At 40.1% G+C, this 26,944-nt stretch overlaps 1 protein-coding gene across 1 annotated transcript; it reads left to right on the forward strand.

Moving 5' to 3' along the window:
• Window positions 1-1,209: 1,209 nt before the first annotated feature.
• On the forward strand, window positions 1,210-26,944 carry LOC121302146 (secreted frizzled-related protein 1-like). The gene is made up of 3 exons (XM_041231967.1): window positions 1,210-2,098; window positions 12,635-12,712; window positions 26,545-26,944. Exons 1-3 carry the CDS (start codon window positions 1,558-1,560, stop codon window positions 26,868-26,870), a joined length of 945 nt encoding a protein of 314 aa, XP_041087901.1. The 5' UTR covers window positions 1,210-1,557; the 3' UTR covers window positions 26,871-26,944.

Below are 26,944 nucleotides of genomic sequence, written 5' to 3' on the forward strand. Positions count from 1 at the left end.
TCAAGTGAACACATTATTCTTCATTATCTGCCTCATTAAGGTCTGAGCAGCTTGAATTCAGAAATACATCCACGCATAAACAAGGAAGCAGATTGGGAAGGAGTGCCGCCTTTAAACTGAATCCAGTTTCATTAAACACAGATCAGCTACTGATTATGCGAAATTGTCTGTTAAATTTATTTGCTGTAAAAAATAAAAATAAAATTCTGATCTGTGGTTCCTAGCTTTTTCTTATGAGAATACGCTAACAAAAATCCTTGCAAATACATAGCTATACACCCAGGGTCGTATTTCATAGGGTTTCCTGTGCGAGTTTAGCATGATTTGTTGCAGTAGTAAAAGTATAAGGTATCAACTACCCTTTAAATATTGATTGACATTTTTTTAAAACTATATATTAGCCGAAGATAGAGATTAAAGTAGAAAAATACATATTTTTCCTTTTCATATTCATACCCATTCATATTGTAGTTACAAATTCTTTGCATTTTTTTTTTTTTTTTTTTGGGGGGTTTTAAGATGGAAACAATTAGGTGCTCCCTACTTTTTCAGTACCTGCCCTTTCCAAGAAGCAGTGGTAAGTCATTTCCTTTTCATTTTGCCTCATACCAGCCAAAACCAATCATAAGCCATTCAAAATCTCCAGGAGGTCTTTAAATAAAGGGTTATGAGTTTTAAATGTATAATGTGTAACAGAATGAAACCAGCTTAGCAGAGCGCTTTACCGTTGACTTCATAAAGTTTCTTTCAGGATTTCTATATCCAGCTCTATAGAGTAATCGTTTTTGGATGTTGTAATAGTAACTAAAAAGTAATTTTGGGTGCTTTAAAGGTAATTCCCTTTAATTTTCCAGAAATTTGCTTTAAATTCAGTACAGATCTGGAGAGCAGCGTCCTGCAGCGAGTTAAGCAACCTTGACCCTAGTATGTATTGCTCTTAGAAGGATTTTAGGTTTGGCGCATAAGAGGAGAATGAAACAAAAGCACCATTTAAAAAATGAGAAACTCATATCTCCCACAGGAATCAGGTACAGTAATTAATTTGGAAAGAAAGTAGAGTGGGTTGGGACATCGTGTTGCCATTGTCAAACCCCAGCATGCCGATTGGCTAATTGAGTTTCATGATTGGCATTTGAGTGCCAAAAGGGACAGCTGTTCTCTGATTGGCTGCTCTGCACTTCACATTCTCCACTCAAACTTGAAGAGCGTGCATTCTCAGCAATGCTAGCTGGTGTGGTAGTACTATGACTCAGTGGCAGCAGCAGCAGCAGCAGCAGTGGTAAAACAACCTTAGTTTTAAACTATGGACTTTTAGGAAGATTTAGTGCTAGTGCAAAACAAGCTGTGTGTGGGAGGAAATTAGGCTATATATATAAAAATATATATAGTCATATGAAAGCCCATCAACAGAGTTCAGCCACTGGAGTCTAACCTTTTTGTTTTGGGTGACTGAAATTCATTTGATAGAGCTTTGTAACATTTAAAAAAAAAAGATAAAGAAAAAGAAGACGACTTTTCTGTTTCTAAGTTAGAAGGAAGCTGGACTTTAACTGCAGAATGAGGAGGCTGCTGTGCTTTACCCCCAGGTGCCTCTGGAGTTCCATGCCAGCACTCTTTGCTTTAACCCTCGCCCTGCTTTCTTGCTGTTGGGCCACAGAGTATGAGTACCTCAGCTGGCAGTCTGACCTGTACACCGGTGGGCGCATCTATGGCAAGCAGCCGCAGTGCGTGGACATCCCAGACGACCTGAGGCTGTGCCACAATGTGGGCTACCAGCAAATGTTGCTGCCCAACCTTCTGGAGCACGAGACCATGGCTGAGGTGAGGCAGCAGGCAGGCAGCTGGGTGCCCCTGGTCCACAAGAACTGCCACCCGGGCACCCAGGTGTTCCTGTGCTCCTTGTTTGCGCCAGTCTGCCTGGACCGGCCCATCTACCCGTGCCGCTGGCTGTGCGAGGCAGTGCGAGACGGGTGCACCCCCATTATGGAGGCGTTTGGCTTCCCCTGGCCCGAGATGCTCACTTGTGAGAAGTTCCCACAGGATGATGTCTGCATCGCCATGAGCCCTGCTAATGCCACGGAGACCACCAAGACGCAAGGTACGGGCAAGTTATTTCTTTAATTGGAAAAAGTCGGTCAGTTTGTAATTCAGTCTTGTTTAGAGATGCAGGCAATTTCTGAGCAGTAGATTTTTTTTTCATTAGTCATTGTGTATGCTTATACTATTGTATTATGCATTTATCCTAATATAATTATTACAGTTAACCATTGTGCAATTATTACAGTTAACCATTGTGCAATTATTACAGTTAACCATTGTGCAATGATTTACCAGGATTTACATTGCTTGCCTGTTCATTTTTTACTATGCTTTACTACTCTTGGCTATGGTACACCTCATAAACTTTGTTATAACTGCTGTATTGCTAAGTTGTTAGTTTGCACCTACATCGAGATTTTTTTTAAAGCAGTTTTGAGATCTGGTTTAGGTCAGGAACAGCATGCCTTTGGTATGTGACCACTTTTTGCCCCCTGACTTGGGAGTCATTTAGTTGCCTAAATAAAGTCGTAAACCCATTTTGTAGCCAAGCTCTTGCTTTTTTTTCTCTCTTTTACACAAGCTTGAACCCTAGATACGTATGCTTTACAGCCCAAGGCAAATAGAGTTTAAAGAGTTACCGGTATTGTTTCCAAAAGACCGTTTAAGTCCTGAATCCGGCACTTGGTTGTCTCTTACTAAGTAGTATTAAACAAGTCCTTTTCTCAACCATTCGGAAATGTAAAGCATGCTTTGTTTTTGAAAAGATAACTTTAGTGTATACCCATGGAGGCTTTCTGAGTCTTCCGATGTTGCATCCCTAATTTGGATCCTGTTGATCTGCTTTTGGTTCCTTGATTAGCCTCCTGGGAGTGGTGAAAGGTATGCAACCCAAGAACCATGTCCCCCTCGTTGCAATCTCTTTTTACATGGTTTCCAAAATGCATTGCTTTTGGGGTGCTTTCTCTGCCTTTGCTTGGCTGCTTGCTTTTTTGTTATTATCATTTTTTATTTCTCGTAAAAGTAATTTTCCGCAGGGCTAAAATTCTTCGCCAAGTGAAACGACCCTCTATTGGCACCGTAACACTGCACATCAGTTTTGTATGACAACCCTGTTCATTAGCACTGCAAACCTGGCAGCGTTTCAGTGTGTGTTTGTTTATCAATCCTAGAATAACAATTCATTCAATGTCAATGCTGGCAGATAGCCCTGCTAGCAATAGCATGAATTCAGAAGATTTTTATTCCAGAGTGCATTTTTTTTAACTGCACATTATGTAAAACGATCCAGAAACTTCATATAGAAATACAGTATATTAGCTTGGAATTAAGACTGAAGCCTACACTCTCGTTTCAGGTATTTTAATGCACTTGGATTGGTTTAGACTAGGCTGGAGTTGTGGTGGTTTATTATCTTCTTTTAAAGGTAGTTGGCCAGCTTTTTCATTTGACTGTTTAACTGTATACTATAATCAAATTTTTCTACATAAAGCACTGATTTGTTTGAACTTGAATTCCTTGCTTGGGAGAACAATAATCTACTGTTTTATTTCCAGTACATGTTTGACCCCCTGCTGTAAGAGAGAGTGTAGTTTGAAATCTAAAAGGGGGTAGAGGGGATGTGGGGAAGTATAACTGATAGGGTAGGTTGTATGTATCAGTGCAGATTGAAAGAATTAGGTTCAAACATGCATGGGTTGCGTTGAATTGGAACTCGGAGCTGCCTAAAATCAGGGGAGAACTACTGAAGCAGAAAAAGCTAAAGCTTCAATTAATGCTTCCACTGTAAAGGATTTGTCACAGGTCAAAAGCTGTTAAACAGAACATTTCCCTATTTATCCAGAACGCAACAGAAATAAAAGTAGTTGAATATGCTGCAATCGAAAATTGCTCAAACCGGACCAAGATCAGGTTCAGGGGAGGTTTTGTTTCAAAATTGCATCTTTTTTTTTTTTTTTTTTAGCAAAGATGGAAAAATCCGGTAGATTAGCTGCGTTGGATAAGAATTTCCACTTCTGAATCCCGGGCTGAAAGGGTTGTTTACAGTAACATTTGATTCATAAAAATATGAACAGCATCTTTATCTGTTGAAAGGCAGAGGAGTGTATTAACTGCCCTTAAAAACAAAAAAAGACGAATTACTTTAGGAGATTTTAAATATTGTCTTTCAGCTTGACTAGCAGATATTGTTACTGGAGCCAAAGGCATCTAATGAGTGCTGGCACCACACTGTGGCTTCAGGTCATTCCTAAATCACTTACCGGCTATAAAAGAGGTGAACGAATATTGTAGTAAACGTGTGTGATACGCCCAATGGGTATTAACTTTTCACATGCTATTCCTGGGTTAGATTTAGCTTGTCCAATAAAAGATGGATTTAATACAAAACCAACTATTTTAATTGAGTTTGGGGTCTATTTTAACGATCTAAACGGTGGCAGGTCTAAATACTGCCAACCCTAATTTGATCCTACTGATGGTTTTGTGACTCACTTATTAACATTATTACCTGAAGAAAAAAAAAAGACATAGAAATTCCCATTTTATAAATTTCTGGGGGAATTTGGATGGTTGTCTTAATATCTGCCTCTGTTCAGGTTGTAAAAATAGACCCTTTTATCTTTTGACACAACTTTAACGTAACTTTTAACATAACCGTCTCAAACTGTTTGTCACAACAAAGATTAAGAATATATTATTTTGTACTCGATTCCAGGCTAGTCATGTTGCCCGTTTCGCTATATCCGACTCTCATTCTCGTTCAATGCCAAGTAAACTATTAAAGGGGCTTTGGTAGTGACAGCTAGCCTTGTGAAAGTAGATGACAGCACCTAACATTCAGCTCCCATATCACAGGGCTTGGAAAAAGTACCAATCACTGTTTAACTCCCCCCTCCCTGACAGTAACAAGAACCTTTGTGAGTAAAAAGACTCTTAAAAATCAGGGAAGCTTCTCTCCAGGATAGCTGGGATGAAATACGGTTGATCTTTCTGCACTGACAAACAGAAGCGGCGTCAGTTCCTGACTCAAGTAGCGCTCGTGTCCAGAGTCCCTCACAAGATGAGGGTTTTGCAGTTTTGCATCTGTAACCCTGCCAGCAACCACATCTCACAGCTGGATCTGTGCGCTGCCATTGTGAGCTGCTGCCTGTCCGGAGATGGACATGCAAAGCAATGTTTCAGCTCTCGCTTTTCTGAAAAAAGAAACAGGGACACATTTTATATTAATAATTAACTGCAATTAAGAGTAATTGTTAAGGTAATTATCTGTCAATTTTTGCCATTTCCCAATAACTTTTATCAGTGATTAGGCGAAGGCTGGGTCCGAGTCTAGGGTTAAATCAATAGAATTAAATTACTTGATAACGTTTTATAAGAATCATGTTAATTCGGCCCGGTTCACACAAGGACTCCCTGTGAATTTAGTTTGGTGTTTAGATGGAAGATTCACTGTTGTGGCAATGTGTAGCGATCTTGGTTAATGCAGGCAAGTGCATCACACAGGGCGAGGCAATCCACACACATGCGGAGGGCGGGCACGAACCCGGGACCTCTCGCACTGAAGCATAGCTCCGATACCGTTGTACAAAAGAGCCGGCTCCTTTGCAAGGAGTGTATATCAGGCTTATGTCTTCATGTGTGATTACTTCACCTACCAGCCCTGCTCCTGCCTTCCCCCCACGCACATGCTATAAATGCTGTATATTCAAGTTTTATTAAGCTTTAAAGATCTATTCTACCACAATCTAGGTTAGTTTTACTGGCTCTTCCAGGGGTGTCTGTGACATTTTTCCATAGTTTAGCTGTTTCACAGATAGATTCAGTTCTAGGGTCACAAGGACTGTCTGGCTGCATAGGTAAGATATTAAAAAGAATTATTTAAAACCAGACCTACAGTAAATAAACAGATAAAACATCCCATTGATTTCTATTAATAACATTTACAGGAAAGACCAAACAACCAAACAAACAATAAAAAAAAAAAACGAAACATGGATCTCTTCTTAAGCTTGTATCCAATACTAAATCTGTTGATACAAAGTTTGAAAGGAGGTAGCTCTGAAATATCAATAAGGTTTGGTCCTAAAATTCTGGGAAAAGAAGTGCTGGAACTTGATGCCAGTTCATGGATAGGAAAACCCATTTTATAGCAAGAAAATCTCTCTTGTGTCTCTTAAAGCGCAGTAGTAATTATATTCCAGCAGCCTTTTCCCAAGCTTTCCTGAAGATTGCCGGACCGGACCTCATGCTGTTCGTGCTATCCGTTCAAACCTGTTATTGCAAGTTGCTAACCATTAAAGTGCAAAGGTTTTGCCATGAGCAAAGTTCTGATCATGTGGCAGCGCGCTGTGTTACTCTTGCGTTAGCCGAGTTCTGTCACAGATTTACAAGTTGCTGATAAGCAGTGACGCTTTTAAGAACAGGCCTATAATTAGAAGACTTGGATCCAAATTCCAATTTCACACTTAACTAGCAGGAAGAAATTACTCTGATTTTTTTCAAAAGCAACTGTAGTCAGCACAAGAAAATGAGAAACACACATTTCAGGTATTTTAAATGATGTCTGTGACAGAAGACTGTTGGCAACTAGGCATACATTTCTGATGTATCCTTGTGCTAATCTTTTATCTCTCATTTACATTACAGAAAGACACATTTAGGAAAGAACATATGCCTTGTGTGATTAATACTACTGACGCAGACTACTGATATTTCCACTGAAATGAATGGCTCCCTTCTGTTTTGTTTTTTTCCCCTGCAAATTAAATCTTAATTACAATTTGTATAAACCTGTCCAGACACAATGGAATCAGTTGTCCGGTCCCATGAAGGACAGGTGGATTTGTGGATTTCGTTCCTCCTTTTCTGGAAAAGATCACATCCAGTGGATTAGTGCAACAAACAATCTGTTCTCCAGCAAAGAGTTAAAGAAAAAAAAAGAGATATATTAAAGCAAGCCCTTTATAATGAGTAACTTGATTATCGCATGCTTTTTTCCTACTAAATTAATCCTTTCAGTGAGTCCCAGTTTGTAATTGGATAGTTCAAACATGTAAGACAATGGTAGCAGATGGTTATTTGATTGCTTAAGAACGTTGAATCCTGAGCCAGCTTTATGCTGGCTCATTGTCTACAAGGTTCTTCTTTTCCCCCCAACCCTCGGCTAGTCATTCCAGAGGAGTCCTTATTTCAATAATAATGAGGTGATTGTCACCTAGATCAGCTTCCCCCTCTGTGGTCTTCTAAAGGTATCTTGCCTCCTTTGAATTCCTTGTGTGATTACCAGTAGGAAACAGTAGCATATTAAACACATGCTTTGAGGGACATTCTGCGTTAAGCAGCACGATGTTCTTTGCAATAGTGAAAAAGTTGAAAACTATTGTGCCCTAATACCTGTTGACGGCAGTCTATGCAACGTGAGTATGTTTGTCTTTGTTTAAACTAGTCAAGCACATGTTAACCCTATTCATAAAACATTACGCTTGTAAGTGCTATTAAATTGATGTTAAGTAATAGGCTTAATTCACAATCATTTGTGGCAAAGATGCTGTTTCATTGGGGTTTGGTTGTGAGGTGTGTGGTTGTTGGTAAAACACAATTAAAACAGACCGGCAAGTTTTTCATCGGGACTAATAAAACCTTTACCGTCAGACAGAGGAGCCTGTCTTTGACTTCTGACATTGATTAATGAGATCTAGTATCAGGTAATGCCCAGTGAATTCATGCATTTTAAAATTCGAATGTAATTTATATACGATATAAACACTTATCTGTTTGAGCAGATGCCGTCATGCTCAATCACTTCAAAATGCATCTCCGTTTGCACCAGCCCTTGATGGAATTCTGTGTTGAAATTGCCTTCTAAGGCTGTGTGAAGAAAAAGCCTGGGGAGGGAGCAGATTAAATAACTCTCTTAGAAAATGATTTTGGTTTAGCAGTTTATTGAGCAACAGCTTTGAAACTCAGGCTTGGATGACTATCGAAATGACAGCAATACCAGCAACATTTAAATCATTCAAATAGGTGTGTAAATCTTTGCAGGCTGTTTTCAGACAAAAGAACATGTCTAGAAAATGTCTAGCTTTCATGTCTGAATGTACGATTATAAGTAATAATCAGAACAACAATACCTAAAGTGCTTGTGTAATCCGAAGGGCATTCATCTACCTGTGCATTCAGGAGACATAAAACGCCTGGAGCTGGTTGTGAAACGAGGAGAATTTCGTTTTTTTCAGCTCTCTGGTCTTGACTCCCCATTTGGAAAGCAATCAAGCCTTAGCCTCTCTGCTTCTTGGCACTAGAGGCAATGGAGAAAAAGCTGGCCTCTTAACGGGAAAGCAGACATCAAGCTGTGATGAGTGAACATCACAGAGGCAGGGCTGGAAACAGGCTGAGATCAAAGGGGACAGAGAAGAGTTCATGCAGGTTTTGGATTAGTGCGGTAGGTTCTTTCCAAAAAAACTGGGGAAAACAGTAACGGAATTGCATGCTGCATACACGATGCACTGTAACAAATGTTTCGTTTTTACAAACACAGATTTCCAGTACTACCAAGTAATTGTATCTGTTACATTGGAAGTACCAGATGAGTTAGTAAGTAATTACCTTCTCCTCTTCTGCTGTGGATGATCTGTGGTGGTACTTTGATAACCCCAGTGCCACTGCGTGGCAGTATAGGGTATCGGACCAGGTGGGGAGGTTTGGTGCTGTGAACATTAATTATCAGATTTGAGATAATTGCAGAGAAGAGCAGATTGTTTTCCCAAATAGTTTTTTGTAATTTTTTTTTTAGGTATTATTTTTGAAATTTTCTTTTGTTGATGTCTTCCATAAATATTTATTCATATGAACCAGTTCTAAACGTTTTAGTGCATCTGGGAGATTTTATAACCTAAAACCCCCCCCAAAAAACGAACGCACGGTCAAAACTGTGTCGGTGTAAACCCGTTTCTTCAGAACCCAAGCTGTCTTTGTGGGACGCTGGCCTTGGTCGTTGTATTTTGGTATCTCCAGACTGCAACAGGTTACTATAGAAACTTTTGTTTGGAGTCGATGGGGGGAAGGGGGGGGGGGGGGGTTAACCTTTGGCAAAAAAAAAAGCATTTTGGTTTTGTGTTTTCGTGGGGGAGAGTATGACATTCGCTTTCTCCAAAAACAGACATGGAATGAAAGCCTTAATTTTAAGCCTTACGTACATTTCTTTTAGACAGCTGAATTACATCACAAGGCTACTTGGCCAAGCTGGGATTTAAATCAGCATCTCTTCGTTGCTTAATCCCCAGACTACAAGGACAATGTGCTCTTGCTAATGATCGTGATTGTGCCTAAATAGTTCAATTCTTTCCCGTAAAGCTTCTAATTCATTTGTTAGTTACCCACATCACAATGCAACCAGAATCCGTGACAATTACAGCCCCTAATAAGCTGTTTAACAAACTCACAATGCTTGCTAAGCCCCCCATTGAACTGTAGCTCATCTCGTTACTTTCCATTGGGTTTCTTTGTAAACCCTGGTTGTAGGAGTCGGAGGGGAGGCGAAAGGGGGGCCTCCTTTCTTTAGTCGAGTGAATCAGCTGTATCTCAGCAGGACAGGTCTGGCAATTCTCTGCATACAGCTGTTTTTGGCAAATGCCAGCATTTTAGATCCTAAACGGTTAATCTTGGTTATATCAGAAGCATTGAAACGCCGTCACCTGTAAGGACTCAACAAAGCATTCACATTAAAAACTGACGCATTGCTTTCCAGCTGAATAATCAAAGAGATTTTCTCTTTATTTTTGAAAGATTATTTATTGGATCTTTTGCCAGAATTTTTTTTTTAGATGAAGTTTGCCAAATAGTAGACCCGAACTTGATAGAAGACAGATCTTAGGCAATGGTGCCAAATTTTCTTTTTCTCTTTTTTTAATGTTACATATATTTATTTTTTGATTTATTGCATTAGATAACAATGAAACCTCATGAAATCCGTTTCGGCTCTACAGAATTCTTTACCTCCAGTGTTTAAAGTTTAAGATATATTTTGTGGAAAGCTGAGTGCATTTATTTAAGGTTTCTTAAGGCAAAAGTCACAGTTACGTGTTATGAATACAATCATTAATAGAAATGTCTCTGCCTTGGACAGTGGAACTCTCTTACAGAACATTAACCTGCAAATTGAGAGATCAGACTTTGAAACTCCTCTCTGTACTTACTTTCTAATATTTTATTAATTTGAGGTTTGTGAGTGAAAATACCCCAACTAAATGATTTATTTGCAGGCTCAGTGGGGAGGCAACATTAGGAGCTACAAAAACACAGTCTTTGTTGGTTTTAAAAGTTATTTGAAAAAAAAGAGAGAACCTGCAAAAAATGATACTTAAAAAACAAAAAATGGAGCCAGAGTCGTAGAGAATGATGGCTTCAAGCAGGGCTTGTCAAACCACCCCTCTAATCCTTTTGACAAGGGGCTTCTTAAATGTTTCGGAGAGGAGTGTCAGGTTTATTGCAGGAGGGCGGTTCATCCCACGAGACAAGCGGAGCGTGCACACTCCAATGGCTAACCAGCTAGACAGCATACAGCAATGTCTTATTTATTTGTTTAGTTGTGTTTAATGAGGGACAGGTATTATAGTTAATTATAATGAGCGATCAAGAAAGGCACTTTCCACAGCAAGGTCAGGTCACGAGATCTCTGATTTATTAAAGTGCATCTCTGGTAACATGATTGAAAGTTAGTCTGTTTGTAAGGGGAGATTTGTCTGAGCACAGGCGTACATGGGAGGTTTGTTAACTTCATTAGGATCATTTTTAAAACTTCTTTCACCTTTTTGTTTGGCTAATATAGAGTTGCTAGTTTAGCTAATTTGCAGAGTAATATTGCCCTGAAAACTGAGTCATGTTCCAGATCGTTGCAATATAATATTAAAATGATCACAGTATTCATTTATTGTAATGCAAAGCTGCAGCAGCAGCAATATAAGAACTGCAAATCACATACTGTAGTATTGTGCAATGCTAAGATGTCACTGGTAATAAAAATTGAAGCAATCTGCATACTCGCAACATCCTCACCCTACCTCTACCACCTCCCCCCTTCACCCCCTCCCTCATCTCACCCCTGTCTTTCCCTTTACCCTCTAATCTGCTCCCTCCCCCCTCCATTCCCCTAACTCCCCCCTCCCTGGTCTCTTGACACCTCATCTTCTTCCCTATGTTCACACTTCACCCCTCTCTCATACCTCCTCCTCGCCCTCCCACACCTTGCCTTCCTCTTCCCCACCCCTCCCCCCCAACCCACAAAACTTACCTTTTGCCGTCATTACTCTCTCCTCCACCACTCTTCCCCTTCCCCCTGACCCATCCAACTCCCTGCTCCCCCCACCCTCCCCTCTACCCTAATCCCCCCTCTTGCTCTTGCCTTCACCCTCCCCCTTTCCTAACTCCCCCTTCTGCCCTCTTCCCCCTCCGCTCTCACTCTCCTGACAACACTATCCCCGCCCCACTAGGATCCCTAACCTCTGAACCCCTTACTCCTCACAAATGCCCTCTCCAACCCTACCTACCCACTCCTAACCTCTCCACCCAAACATTACCTGCCACCTGCCTACTCTCCCCACGAATGGCAACACCCCCCCGCTTCAACATTCACTTCAGCCTCCTCTCACACGACTTGACGCCATGCAACACTCCTACCCCTTTCTTGGTTCAGCAGGATGCTCATCCCCTGGGGGGAAATACACATCATACACATGGGAGGGGTCATACGCAAAAAACACTCCATCATATAATAATAGACGTATCCCCTCAACTCAACACCACACAACCAGCATGACAGTAAACAGACACAATGAAGCGTTCTTCCCTTTGTATAAGTTAATGATCAGATGTGTCAGCCGCACGAAGAGCACAGCGTGGGGTTTTCACTAACTCTACTGTGCAGAATAAATGATTTTTTTTCTATGGGTAAATATCAGGACTTTCTTCCCATGCATCAGGACGCGGGGGGGGAGGGTCAATTAAAAGTAATAGCAGCAAAAGTAATTTTCTTGTCGAAATTCAAACCACCATATGCTTCCACGGAAAACCTTTAAGTTTTTTTTTTTTTTTTAGAGTGAAGTGCTTCAGTTTTGCTAGCGTCAAGCACAAACCCTTCTTGAATGCAAATTGTCCAGGTGGCAGTCTGTCGTTTATTAAAATCTTGTTTTGGCGAGGGATGTAATTTTATTGTCAAGTTCATAAATTATGAAACATCATGTTCCCATTTCATTTTTTTATTTTTTTTTTGATGTTAACGTGGCAACTTTGGGCAAAAAAAACAAACAAAAAACAACAGTTCAAATTACTTGAGGGTTTAAAGGATTTTTTAGTTTTTGAGTTTTGCATTGTGGTTTAGACACACATTGTGGGTCAATTGTTCATGCCCAGCCTCTGCACTGTTACACCAAAATACAACTTCCAGGATCGCAGACCCTGGAAGGGTTAAACTGTACCGTGTTGGGTTTCATACAGGGATCCAGGTGTTGTGCAACAGTCCCGGTGCTGTTGCACAGACCCGGGGTGGGACAGTGCATACTTCAGGTCTTTATTTTCCTAACCCTCCTCTTTCTGTTTGCAGACTCTGGCATCTGCCCGCCATGTGACAACGAAATGCAAACAGACGTCATCCTGGAGCACATGTGTGCCAGCGAGTTCGGTAAGGCAATGTCGAGAAATCTTTTCATTAACTCTACTTGCATTCCACTCAGTTCTTTATTTTCACAAGGGTCCCTGGCCAGCAGAGAAATGATCTTCATATGCTGTAAGATACTGGGCCGCTTTTTGACCCATATTTAAAATAATAATGAGGGCAAAAGTAACTGCATCAGTTTGTGTTGTTTATTTTTACGCAATAAATGTTTGTTGAAGCTTTTGGAAGCCATACAAGCTATAATGGTGTGTGGTTATGACTTCCATTTTTCCCACAATGCATGCTTTTATTCTGCATACCTACATGAAACAAAAAAGACCCCAGTTTAAAACCAAAGGGATTTAATACAATTCAAACTTTTAATGAACCTTAAAATTCCAGTCACCTGGTCCCCATATCTGACAGCTTTGAAAAATATTGATCTGATTTGGGGGGTGAAGGCAAAATATGACTTTAAGCTAGATTTTCCTTTTATTTTTTCAATTTTGTAATTTTTTTTTTTTTGCCTGGCACACACACAACTGTGTAAAAATATTTATTTTAATTTATTTGACCATGATTTAAACCCTTAGTGTTGCAACAGGAGAGGGGTGAACCTTGAAACACTTGGAGGATTCTGTACCGAGCTGTGATTTTTAACAGCTGGATCAAAGTGAGCTTTGTTCTGAACTCCCAACACTCTCTTTCACCCTCTCTTTCCCACACTTTCGTTAACCCCTTTACCTCTGGAATCGCATATTTCCGATTCTCCTGGTATGTCCCTCCTGGATATAAAATGTACCGTTACCGGCAACTCTTCTAAAACTTTGTTACTAATGCAAACTGTCATTAATCTGTATGGTAAGTGCTCCAGGCTTTGTAGATTGATGACTTTACTGTTGCCGTTTTTTTTTGTTTTTTTTTCACTGCTGGGTTCTGGAACGGACCACGCTGCAGGGGTTAAGGGGTTAATTCCTTGTAGCAAATGAATTGGTTCTAATTCCAAACAGCACTGGCGGCTTTTTACGCTTTTCAAACAGGCTGGCAATTGTTATCTGTGTACTGGGCGGAGCACAGTGGAAATGTCATTGCTCAGGTCACCAGTCTTCTCCGCAGTGATTTGGTCTAAGCCCAGCTCTGGCTGTCCATTGCAATAACACAAAAAATCATTTCAAACTAGTCCTTAAATCCAAACAGGCAAGACAATTGCACTTGTTGACAGCTGTGTGAACGGAGGGTGTTGCTATGCGCACGGTTGGAATATTGTAGTCTCAGCACCTTTTGACTTCTTTGCTCCTTCTGTCATTTCCCAAGGCTGAAAAAGCTCTTTGACATGTGCTGTATTAATGTGCCATTAGATTAAGTAGGAGTGTGCTTTGGTAACGCTGAGCTACAGCATCTAGACCAGTTTGAAGGGTATATAAGAACTACATTTCCCATCATCCTCCTGCTCACATATCTAACTGAGATGGATTTACCAGTGAGCAGGAGGATGATAGGAAATGTAGTTCTGAGCGGTCCATGCAGATACATGTGAAGCCATCTTGAGGAATGCAAGCAACACATGGGAACATGTAACACAATAAAACAAAAAGGTCTTTACGTACCCTTTAATCTCAGAGTTGGGGAATCTACTTGCTATGACCCAAGGCCCTATTGTTCTTGTCACCGTCTTCAGATGTATAGCTTAGAGTCCTTCCTAGAACTGAATTCTGTTTTGTGTAAATGTACTGAGTAAATGTGTCCTAACCTGTCATAAATTAAGTTCTGAGGGGACATCAGTTCAGCAAAGTGGTGATTCAGATAAGGGAATTCACTTTTAAACACGTAAACATCAAGCATATTAGGTGCCTCCATTACCAGACATCGTGGGTCATGTGGCTTGTATTTCATTCATCATTCGATTAGCAACATGTCCAATGATCAGCTAGAAAGGGTTTTATATCGTACCTCAGTCCATTTGTCCCCGCTGTGCGCCAGAGTTCGCCTCCTCCTCCCCAGCCTGTACCTGCTTTTTGGCTTTGTCTAACGGGGGAGGGCAGCTCTCCTGCCCCCCTGCCCCTGGCTTCCCTACAGCCAGCCTCTCCACTATCAGCAAACTAAATTATGGGCGAAGGGTGAGGCCAAAGATGTAATGAAAATATCTATAAAGTAGTATTGTCTTGTCTAAGCTTTAATAAATATTGTTCGTTCTATCGCAAATCAGTCCCTTATGTGCTCCTAGACTAAACTAACTTCTAACTTTGGAACACAGTGGCAGCAGCCTGTTTATCTTTCCAAGACCAGCGGTATATCCTGGCCTCAAACAAGAATTTGTTTTCCCTGTGCTACAATGGCAGTCTGCGGTGCTATTGCAGGGATTGAAGTAAGACCCCAATTGCATAGCATTTTGATCCATTCCTGGTTTTTACTAGAAGTTTAGTAAGACACACGTGAGCTTTTTACCTATACACTGTGGCTTATCAAGCTTGTAGTAAAACCTGGAATGGATGAAACTGCACTGCAATAGGAGTCTTATTTTCATCCTTGCATTATTTTTCTAGAGATGTTTGCCGTGGTCGAACCTTCTTATTGTTTCCATTAAAATGCATTACCTTTAAAAACACGTCTCTCATTTGTTGTTTTAATGTATATATTGTTGTAACAACACACTTGTTTAATTAATACTTGTGTTCTGTCTTGATTTTTTGTCATTAACACCCAGGAGCCTAAACAAATCCAGGCAGGTTTAGTTTTCTGATGCTGGGCGTCCAATTCGTGGAAGCAGTCCGCAGTTACTCAGGAATCATTATTTTTTGTGCTGCCTGGCTGTCTTCTTTTCGTTAATGATTTTATTCTGACAAATAAAGCTCAGTTATCAGATACTTTTTTATTTTTTGTTTTTTTGGAAACCGTTTCTGACCCACTTCTTAAGGATTCAGATTTGATAAGCCTTTGGCACCAAAAAGATGATTGGCGCTTGATGCCAACAAAACCAGCTTTTGCAAAACCACTGAGACTGTGGTGTACCATTTTCCAGATTCTTTCTGACAGTTTCATTGGGATCCAGCCAGAGAATCCAGCCAGCACAAGTCTGAGCTCAATGCATACGGATTGAAGGAACGTAGGTCTGGTACGTTTTCGCAAATGGCAGAAGCAGGTTTCTAAGCAGCTGTATATTCAAGGACAGGTAAATGCACAGCTCCTGAGATGTCATGTATCTCACACATGGCATTGTTGTTCTCCTTGTTTTCGTTTTGTTTTATACAGTATATCTTTTTTGTTTTATACAGTGTATTATATTAACCCTTAGTGGTCCATTTATTCAGCACCTGTCAGGCATGTCAGGTCCAATTTATTTTCACACGCGCTGTTTATTTTACACACGCTGTTTAAAAGTAATTTTATTCACAGTAAAACAGGTTTAAAAGGCACTGCATATCAACATGACACTCGGTACTTCATCTTCAGCCCTGCCCCACCTCTTGTTCGCTGTATTTTTCAAATACCTCTTCATAGACATGTTTACTGATAAATCATCTCCTGATCACTCATTTTATCAAGTGATCAGGAGATGATTTAACTTGTTTTTACCTGAATAGTCTTCTTGAACCACATCTAGTTACCAGTCTCTAATGTGTGATCATTGCAATATAGAGAGATTACATCATGAATGGTCACGGAGCACTGTAGTTATTCCACAAAAGAGCATGGCAAAACTGATATACACTTGTCGTATTTAGTATTATTTGTTTATTTAGCAGGTGCCTTTATCCAAGGCAATTTACAGAGACTAGGGTGTGTGAACTATTCAGCTGCAGAGTCATTTAAAACAAATTCTCCCCAGAAAAGCAGAGCCCAAGTGACATGCTCAAGGTCACACAGCGAGTCAGTGGCTGAGCTGGGATTTGAACCTCCTGGTTACAAGCCCTTTTCTTTATCCACTGGGCCACACAGGCTCCCACTTGTGCCTTACAAAGCACATTATACTATATGATTTGTAATGTATAGTTAAATAATAGTTGAATAATTAAACAGAATGTATAATGTGATAAGGAAACCCTTTCGTTATGACTTGCATTTTACACTCTTCAAAACTTATCAAGCATCTGGTGTCCAACACGGCCTATTGACATTATCCGCTTTAATGTTTTAACATGTTTATATTTCCCTTGTCTGAGCTGAAATAATTTGAATGCCAGGGAAATTCTTTTGCTTTCAACTTTAACTTGTGGAAGCTGCAGGGTAATACATCTTGCACAGATTTAAGCTGGAAATTCATTTGTTTTTCTTAAAATAACCAGGTATTTACAATTCAGGAGTTCAGTAGAGTATTTTTTTTTTTTTTTTTTTTGTCGTTTCTTAAAATGTATTTGGAGCATTCCCCTTGGGCTTCTGTTAATGCCAGTTGATTTAACTGGAATTGATCGATTGTTGTGTCTTGAAGCATCTGTCTCTGGTGCATCTTTCTTTTTTTGTAGGGATGTGGAAGGTGCTGCTCCAGTGTTGAGAGGAAATCGGAATTATAGACACCCCACACTGAGTTAAACCAGTTTACTTAAAAGAAAATGTCATACACTTGTTAAAACACAACGGATGGCTTGGTTTATCAAGCTTATGTAACAAACCCGTGTCTAAACTTACAAAAACATTTGAAACAACTTGCAGGCAAGTGCAGCGAGTCTCCTGTACTGAATGGGAAACCTGTGTTCATTTGTGAAAGTCTTAGATCATGAGCATGGAGAATCCCATAAACGAAAACCGAACAGCTAAAAATGTGTATTCGTTTAAATTGAGACCATAGGCTAGGCACTGACCAAGGCATTGCATTAGCTTATACCTGCCTCCAAATTGTCCTGATTGTCCTAGAAATTAAAGCATCCGGGAAGAAGAATGCAAAACTGTATGAAATTGCGAAGCTTAACATCACAAGTATACAGCATGTTGCTGCTAGATGGTCATTTTCCACAAATATTTAACCCTTTAAGGTACCATGGGACATATGTGATGTGTCCCACAAATAAAAATAATGCAAACTTTCTTATTTTTGCAAAGAGGTATGCGAAACAAGGTTTTAAATTTACTGACAGGTCAGATCTGGTCATCCAAATTTGTTCGTTTTCCTCATGATACTTGAGTCTCTCTCAAGTGTTAAGAAGAAACAACTACTCAATTCCTTGTGTGCCTTAAGGGGTTAAAGCACATGTTGCTGTCTGGAATCTGCTCAGCTGGGATTCCGATCCCTATGCTTCCTTTGTTTTATTCGTGAGCTGCTTTTCTTTTACTGAATTGTGTGAGGGCTCTCTGGCATTGTCCACACAGCCCACCGGGCTTGCTTTTCTCAGTCCAGAGCCAGGTCCGATGCTTAGGCAACGTGGGAGAGCATGAAGAGTAGGCAAGCTAACACGGTGTGGGACGAGTGCGTTGACAGCTGCTTTACATTGTTTTCATTTCTAGATACGGCTCCCACTCTGTGCCTTTTTGGATACGGTGCAGAAACTGTCAAAGTTTAGGTAACGTCAATATCCCTCTAGTTTTTACGCTTTCTAACTGTCTGGGTCTCGGAGCAAGAGACAGCCCGGGATGTTAGAATTGCATGTTATGGAAATACACTTAGGGCTCTTTACAAATGGCTGTATAACAAGACTGTGGTTTGTTCCCTGATTATAATGCTGTATTCTGGTTGGTTTTCAAGTTCAATTATCCTTGTATTTCAGTGTTTTTTTTTTAATGGCAACTTGATCATTTACTATTAATACCAATCTGGTACAAACAGAAAGGCTCTAAAGAGGTATGTGTTTTTATGTCCCTGCGTTCCAAAGAAAGAGATTCAGCTGGTCTCCCCACCGTTGACCTACTCACAGTTCAGTAATTTGTTGATACTGTCAGTCAGACACAAGGTATTATTTTAGTCCATTATTTTACACAAGAGATAGAGAGTTTTTACACAAGAGACCTTTAGAAGTCAGCCAATATAATTGAATTTAAAACCAAAGGGCATAAACAACGTAACACAAGACCATTTTAAGACTGCAAAATGCTGCATAACTGCTGCAAAATTAAAGTCGCAAATTGCTTGAGTGCTCGCTTCCACCTTTTTACACTTCTAAACTGGATAACTCGCTATGGGTGAACCCTGGGTTTTATCAGCTTTACAAGCACTTTGGCTTTCCCACCCTCTTTAAACCACTAAAGCTAGGGTGGCTGTCTAAAGTAAATAAACAGCCAGGAAGAGAAAGCTTGTCTGGCTGAAGACTGTAGGAGCTGAAACATTCCCTCCCACCTCCACACGCAGTGGTCAGTGTTTTGACAGCTTCTCCATGTTTAATCTATTTTATCAGCGGGTCGTTATTCTGGTCAGTTGGGGGTCTGGCCATTTGGCTCCCAGGAGGGCCAGGGCATCATGGCCTAAAGGACAGTGGTCCTGTCACTTTTAAACCTGAAGGGGGGAGGGGGGCTTAATAACACCTAATGACAAGCCCCCCCCCCCCCCCCCCCTCCCAACTGTCCACGAACTGCCCTCCCTCTGGTAAAAGTAACAGGGGTTCAGCAGAAAATGACAGCTGGTTGTCTTTCTTTTCACAGTTTTCTTTCTTGTCTAAATATGCAAAAGCAGTTTGGAATGAGTTCCCAATGGGTGGTTTAAGGAAACAGAAATCTCTTGTGTGTGGCATTAGAACAGTGCTGTCTACTGACACTACGTTCTTATTATTGTCATTGCACACGTACCACAGGTTCAAAACCACTGGACTAGAGGATCTAGATAGAATATCTCTTGGCACGCCCTTCTTGGCTAGAACCATTGGGACACAATATGTGCCTGCTTCGACAGAAACAAGCTTGGCTGAAAAGGCCCAACATGTCTACGTTTTAATTACTTTTATGAACGTTAAATGGTTTTGATAGTGGGTGTGTATGTTTAACTTGATTTGTATATTTAAAAAAAAAACAAAAAAAAACAGAGAAGCCCTTCTCAGACTTTCACGCCCTTCTAATGTTTTACCTTCGGCTCCAGGGGAGGTGTCGGGAGACAATCGGCAGCCCTTTCAGTGGCCTTGCCAACTCTTAACCAGAGACGCCAGCGGCCTGCCGACAGAAGTATGACATGCACTTCAGTTGCAGCCCCTATAAACTCCAACTCAAGACAGCGGAATAGAGAATAGGTTTCACAGCAGGTCGAGAGCGTGGGCTTGGCTTGGCAGCCTCTGCAAGGGTGTTCACTGGGAGCCTACAGCCAGGCCAGCACATTCCGCAGGCTGTATGAGAACACTGTGGCTCTCCAGGAGGGTGATTATGAATGCATCGCCTGCAGTAACGCTTCTCATAAACCCTTTGCTGATTATTTGCCAGCAGCACAATTATTTTATAATAACTGCCATGGCCCTAGATGAACTCTCTAGTCAGAATGTATGTGCAGAAGCAATGGTTGTTGTTGTTTTTTTTTTAATTATAGTATCAGGGATACTAATAATATGTGGACTAAAATATGCATGTGGTAGTTAAGACTTCTTCCCATATTCTTTAGCTTTGATGCTAGTGGTCAGCTATTGTAATTGTGCTATTTAAAATATAAATTGAGCGTGGAAACTTTCTATTCCAATAAAATAAATAAATAAATAAATAAATAAATAAAATAAAAATAAAAATGCATGCCTAGTAAAATGCATTATTCAGCCAGAGGTATCAGTTGTCTGATCGCACAAGCACAGAGGGACTTGCCTTACTGATTGTATTACTGATTGTATTCTGAACCAGCTAATATTCCTTGTATTATACATAATAACGATAGAGCCTGTGCTTTTAACCCTTGCGACACTGCTGGGATTGTGTCTCAGGGGTGTCTCTCCGAGAGCTGGGAGGATTACCTTCAACTCCTGCATTTCCTAATGAAATGGGGGGGGGGGGGGGGGGGGGGATGCCCCTTTTTTTTTGGTATAAATGAATTCCCCCATTGCTCGTCTATTCTCCCAGATTAGCAGTAGGAAGACTGATTTAATTGGCAGTGTCACTACTCTGTGAACCCGGGGAGTTTCAGGTTACCCAGCATGCTGGCTTTCCACTGGCTTGTGGAAGTGATAAAGCCACGGCCAACAGCAATACCGGCTGCCTTTTCCAGGTCGGGGCCGCTAATGCTTCAGTGCGCACCTCGAGGTGAAACTTGAACCATCAGCTATTAGGGGTCTCTTCTTTCCCCAGCACTTTTCAAAATCATCCCTAAGGGCATGCATGCGGCCAACAGGCAAGCAAGATCAAAGATCTTTTACCCCCTTCTTTCACTCTTTTCCCCCCCCTGTTTTAGATTCCTCCTTTTCAGCGAAGTTGAAACGTTTTTATAACTTGTATTAGATCATGTCAAGATTCTGTGAAACTTGGTTGCCTTGCCTTTGGAAGCATTCCCCTACATGTTTGTAAACAATACAGATGATCTGATACACAACTAGCATTGTCATCCACAGGAACATTTAGTAACAGACCGAACTGGTAAAGAAAATGACAAACCGCACTAGCCAACATTCACATGTGCTGACAGTAAGATGCACAAAATCTCAGCTGGGAAGCAAAAGTGAACAGTATTACTTAAGATATTAAACATGCCCTTGTAATGTGGCGGGGGAGCAGAAGGCATCATATTTAGTTTTCTGTTGTCTTGGCTTCCTTTGCAGTTTTTTATTTTTTTGACATAAGCGTTTTTTCTTTTTTTTTTTTTTTTTTTTTTTTAGCAAGTAAGAACCACATCATTCTAATTAGATTATGTTACTCCAGTACCATCTGTTTCTTTTGTCTGTTGTATTGCATAATTCCAAGGCTGCGGTAATATTGTGTCGTAATATATACTGATCACTGTCTGTCAGACTATTATTTTTATGGTTGTCTTAGAAGCTTTTAGGCATTGTATTGTACCAATTATTTTTTTCTTGCATATAATTATAGTCATTCTGTTCCACAAACCGCAAAGTTAATACCACCGGAAAAAGTCCTGAATGCTGTGCATAAATCAAATTATTTAGTAAATCCGAAGGGTTTACTGGCGGTGGCACCCACTTCTGCAGCAAGAATCTGGACAAAGAAAGTTCAAGATAAAACGGCTTGATTTTTTTTTTTTTTTTTTTTTTTTTTTTTTGCTCTTTTAAATGCTCTTCATTATAAAAGCTGCTCATTCTGATTCCATTTATTGCTAATCCCACTTTGCCCTTTGGCAGCTTGTGGGGTTTTTTTTTTATTCTTTTAAGAATAATTGTCATCCCAAGCAGGTCTGCGTAGCAGTCTTCCGCGGTAGTTCATGGAAAGCAGAAGTGAGCTTATCTTTGTGTCAGTCAAAGTACATAATTGCATTTCATAGCGTGAACATTACTTGCTCTCTTGATTTGAAGCATCATGTTTAAACATTATATATTACATGTATAGTGACCCTTACAGATATTTATAGATTTAAGAAGGTTATTGCCTTATAAGGTGTTGTTGAAAATAGCAACTAGATCCTTCTGTTGTCCTTATAACGGCTTGAGGATTTCTATTATAACCTCCTACCGTTGCACTAGTTGCAGGAGCATGCCTGCTTGGCTTGCATAGTGACAGAGTGTCAAGCAGGTTTCAATGCAAACAAACTGTCAGCAATGAAGAATGAAGTAAACAGACACAAAGGAATTATGCTTTGGTGTAAAATTCAACATGATTGTGGTACACGGCTGCTTTTAAAATGAAAATCTTTCAACTGAGCTTGTCAAGGAACAATTTCTAGCTCAATGCTGCAGCCATTCTGTGATATCTGTGCTTTAAGCAGCTAACCAATCATTCTTGCTTGATGTCTGGAATCGCAAATAATAACAGGAAGTGCCACGTGAAGAATTTTGCACTGATCAATTCGGAGAAATTCAAAGCGTTGTCTGCCGTTTGGGTTCTTGTGTGACATATTTGTGGAATTCTAAAATGTACACTTGACAGAACATTGGTGACAGGGATACACAGTTACAATTGATTTTTCTAATTATTATGTTATAACTGTTATTCATGCTGCAAGGCATTATTTAACCAAGCAGGTTTTACAAAGGTCACTGGTAAAGGTTCTTAAAGGCATTAAGCCCTCTGTTCTATGGAATGTAAAATGGATATGCAGTTAGCCAACGTATATTATCTTACTTTCTGTAGCCCTACCATGATCTGAGGTGCGAAACGCTGGCAAGACTGCTTTAGCGGATCAAATTTAATAAGCAATAAACCACACTTAATCACATTTCAAATGCTTCAAATCTGTTGTCAGTCCTCCGTTAGGAGGGTTAATTAGACAAAATTCCTAGGTGCTGAGGGGTCAATGAAGGGTTCAGCTCACAGTCAAAAGCAATAGTGTACACAGAGATTTAATATTTAGAAAAAAAAAAAAAGATTGCAGCTAAAGATTAAATTTGGCTTGAAAGCCCGGCTTTGCAGTGAGCTTTTCATCTGACGCCTGGGTGAGCCAACATAGTTTTATTCAAACGAGAGCTGGTATTTGGGGTCCAGGATAAATGAATAAACCTAAGTGTTGTTATTTGGAGTAAGCACTTCTGACAAGGTTCAGCAAAGCATAAAGAATGAAGGTAAACCAAAAGGGAAATAAAAAGCAATTTAAAAAAAAAGAAGGAAAAGCAGGCAGAAAGCAATCTGAAACATTCAAAGGAGAGAAATACCAAAGTGGGAGACAGATCGCTTACATGTAAGTTTTGGGCTGGTTTACCTGCTTTCACCTTGATACTTCTGTTGTCAGACATCTACGCACAGAACCGGGAAAGAGGAAACCAGACACCCTCCTAATGTATTCTCAAATCTCATTAAACAGCCTGTCTTAGCTCGTGTTACTGATACCCTACAAGCCTGTCACTTTACACAGGACTGAAAGGCTTGTGTCCTGTTTGGGTCAGATAGATGTAGGCTTCTCCAGTCAAGATCCTGTAACTAATCATGTTATTAGCCACCCAGGGAACATGGCTGACTGACAAGCAGGACAAATAGCTTTCATAATCACCCTGGGCTTGACAGCCAAGTCTGTGCCGGATAGCTTTGTAATAAAAGTGTTGGCATTCAGAAATCACCATGGTTATTAGCCCAAAGCTGTATGTAATTCAATATGTTAACATAACATTATTCAGCAGGTTTTATTTGACTTTATGAAGCAAAATTAGTTAATTCTATAGGGTGATGCAAACCTTTTAGCAATATCTGCTTGTCACGCCTGCATGTTTAGATAAATCAATAGAAAATGATATGTGTGTATCCTTATCCTACACCCTAAAGCTCTTCAGAGAAGTGATCTAAAGCCAACCAATAAAACCAATGTTTGTATGTTTTGGGGTTTATATACCTGGATATCTGCAAACCAAAACATCTCTGACACATTCAAGTACCCTTAGTCTGCCTAGTATGAGTCAGTGATTATCCATAGTTTATCGATAGCCAATCTAGAAATGAATTAAGATAATCTTCATTCCTGCTGGGAAAGCAATGGCTGTAGCAGAAATGCGTATTGGAATGTAAATCTTTTAAGAGGTCACCCCCTGGTGGTGGGGGTTATGCTATCCCATTTTGGGGTTCTGCTTCCTACAGGGAATAAAATGCCTTAAAACCCTGCAACGGGTGGCTGGATCTGCTGAGTTGTTTCCTGAAACTGTCAGAATTTCTACGGCACCAAGATTGAGAAATCGCTGCATTTCATTGCCTCCAGTGAGACAGTCAGTCCCTTGTCTGTTGTCGACTCCTCTTACCTACCTAATGTGTCCTCTGGCTGGATTCCTGATCTCCAGAGTGCTCTTGAAGAGGAAAGAACAGCACGCTTTCAGAAGGATTCTTTTTCAGTTGCAGGCTCTTGTTTTTAGCAGAAAATGCAGAGTGCCAGGGTTACAAACAGAATAGTTTGAGCTCCACTGGGAGCCCATAAGCTTTTCACCCCTGGACCTCTTGAAGAAAGCTGTATGCTAAAAGTCATTAAAATCAGAACAGTGAAACTAGCTTTGGTTACAAGAATTTGACCAGCAGCTACAGCCGCGTTTGATATACAGCCTAGTGTCTTTTAAATAGATCTAAAATGTGACACGCTTCAGATTTTCAATCCTTCGTATATTAATGAATTAATTATTAATTATATTAATTAATTGTATTTTTCTAAGCCACCTGGTTATCTAAAAAAACATACAGTAGATCAGCATTTATTGTGCATACTATATGAATCGATTGTGTTTTTTTATTTTTTAGAGAGGAGGGCTATAGTAGAAAATTATTGACCTGAGGGAAGACTGTTGTTACCGACGGGGCTGTAATGCCCAAAATTGCACTGGAGGTAATAATAGTCTTCGCGAGGGGCATTTAATTTTCCACTATGTCTGCAAAAAAACTATAGAAATAAAAAAAAAGATTAAAAAAAAAAATCAAATAAACACAGGAAAGTGAAATATAATTCTATTGGTCTGTGTTTATACAAAATGATATTTAAAAAAAAACAAATCAGAATAAATTGGAGCATAGTAATTAAGATCTGAAGGATGCATTCATATACAGCTGGAAGCACGAAGGGAAATTAATCCAACTGCACTACCCAGCCGGTGGCATGATTACTGGTATTACTCGAGGATTTGTCTTTTTATCGGTTATTATTTTGATTATAGAGTATAGTAAATACACACCCTTCTGTGATAAAGCCAAGAACAAGCAAGCATAATTGTCTAAACATTTATAAAAAAAAATAATTGATTGCCTTGATATGTAATATAGAAAGAAGGGATTGACGCACGCATGCTAAAGCATTATTTTTTGATTAATGTATTGCTGTGTGTCGTTTTAAAGGTCACTGCTTTGTGCCTTAGTACAGTTTTGCAATGCTGCTTACGGCATCTGCTTTAACACAGTCGTGAGAGTTTATAGAGTCGATGCTGTCAAGACAGGATTGGTTTATATTGACAGGGCGCAAAGTGGAGCATTCATTAAGTGGATCATGTTGATTGGAGGTTAAGTGACTTGCTCAGGGTCACACACAGTGAGTCAGTGGCTGAGATTTGGACCTGGAATCTCCTGGTAGCAAGTTCTTTTCTTGAAGCACTGGACCACCAAGCCTACATTATCTATGAGTTATCCTCTGATGGGACGCGGTATTATAACTGGCCACTCTATTATTCGGGATATTACTGGTAGTTTTTACATGCAGGCTTGATTGAAACACATTACTGGTGGATTCCTGCTTTGTGTCACAAGCCTTGCCTGCCCTGCTAATAAAAGCACGAGAGTCCTTGCAAGTTTGCACAACGTGTTTCAATTTTGTGCAATCTGCTTTTACTGAGTGCGACTTGAACCCCTGCCAACTTGAAATGAAGTTATATTTCTAATAAACAACCCATTCTTCATCTTATATGTAAACACAATTCAGTAACAGCATCATGACCGCAGTAAATTAATTTCTGTTGTCCGTCACAAGTAAATAAATGCCTCTGCAGATTAACAACGAGGCATGTATTTAAAACCCGAACATGTCTATTTTATGAGAGTATAGTAAAGTACAAATCCCCTTTTATAGCTGCTGGACTGGCACTAATTTCCATTCAGAAAGGGAACGTTAGTTTCTAAACTATGTAAGTTTGTATATGTTTGCACAGCCAAAATGTTGTCAAATGTCTACCAAATACATGTGCACGCATTTTATTTATAACTAAATGCATGTTGACCTTCATGTCCGAGACCTGCTTTGATTCGAGCCAGAGGTTAAAATAAGTTCACATTTTTTTTTTGCCTCTTTGAAAAAATGGCTTGAATATAAAATCCACTACAGAAAGATTTTTGTTTCTGAGTGTGTCACAAATGGCTGATTCTGCTTTTGAAGTGCTTTCCGTACACAGATATTAAAATCCCTCCTTCTCTTTCAGCCATCAAGACAAAAATCAAGGAGGTGAAGAGGGAAAACTCGGACCGGAAAGTGATCCTGCAGAAGAAGAAGAAAGCCTTGAAGCTGGGAAGCCTCAAGAAGAAGGATATGAAGAAGCTGGTGCTGTATCTGAAGAACGGAGCAGACTGCCCCTGCCAGCAGCTGGACAACCTGGGCAACATGTACCTCATCATGGGCCGCAAAGTGGACAAGCAGTACCTGCTAACAGGCATCCACAAGTGGGACAAGTCCAGCAAGGAGTTTAAAAAGGCCATGAAGAAAGTCAAGAGCCATAAGTGCCCAGCCTTTGAGACTGTCTTCAAATGATCTGCAATGCATTTGCCTTTGCATCTCATGAACTTGCACAAAAACCCCTAACTTTTATATATATATATATATAT

This window comes from Polyodon spathula, chromosome 29 (assembly GCF_017654505.1).
Source record: "Polyodon spathula isolate WHYD16114869_AA chromosome 29, ASM1765450v1, whole genome shotgun sequence".
Classification (NCBI taxonomy): domain Eukaryota; kingdom Metazoa; phylum Chordata; class Actinopteri; order Acipenseriformes; family Polyodontidae; genus Polyodon; species Polyodon spathula.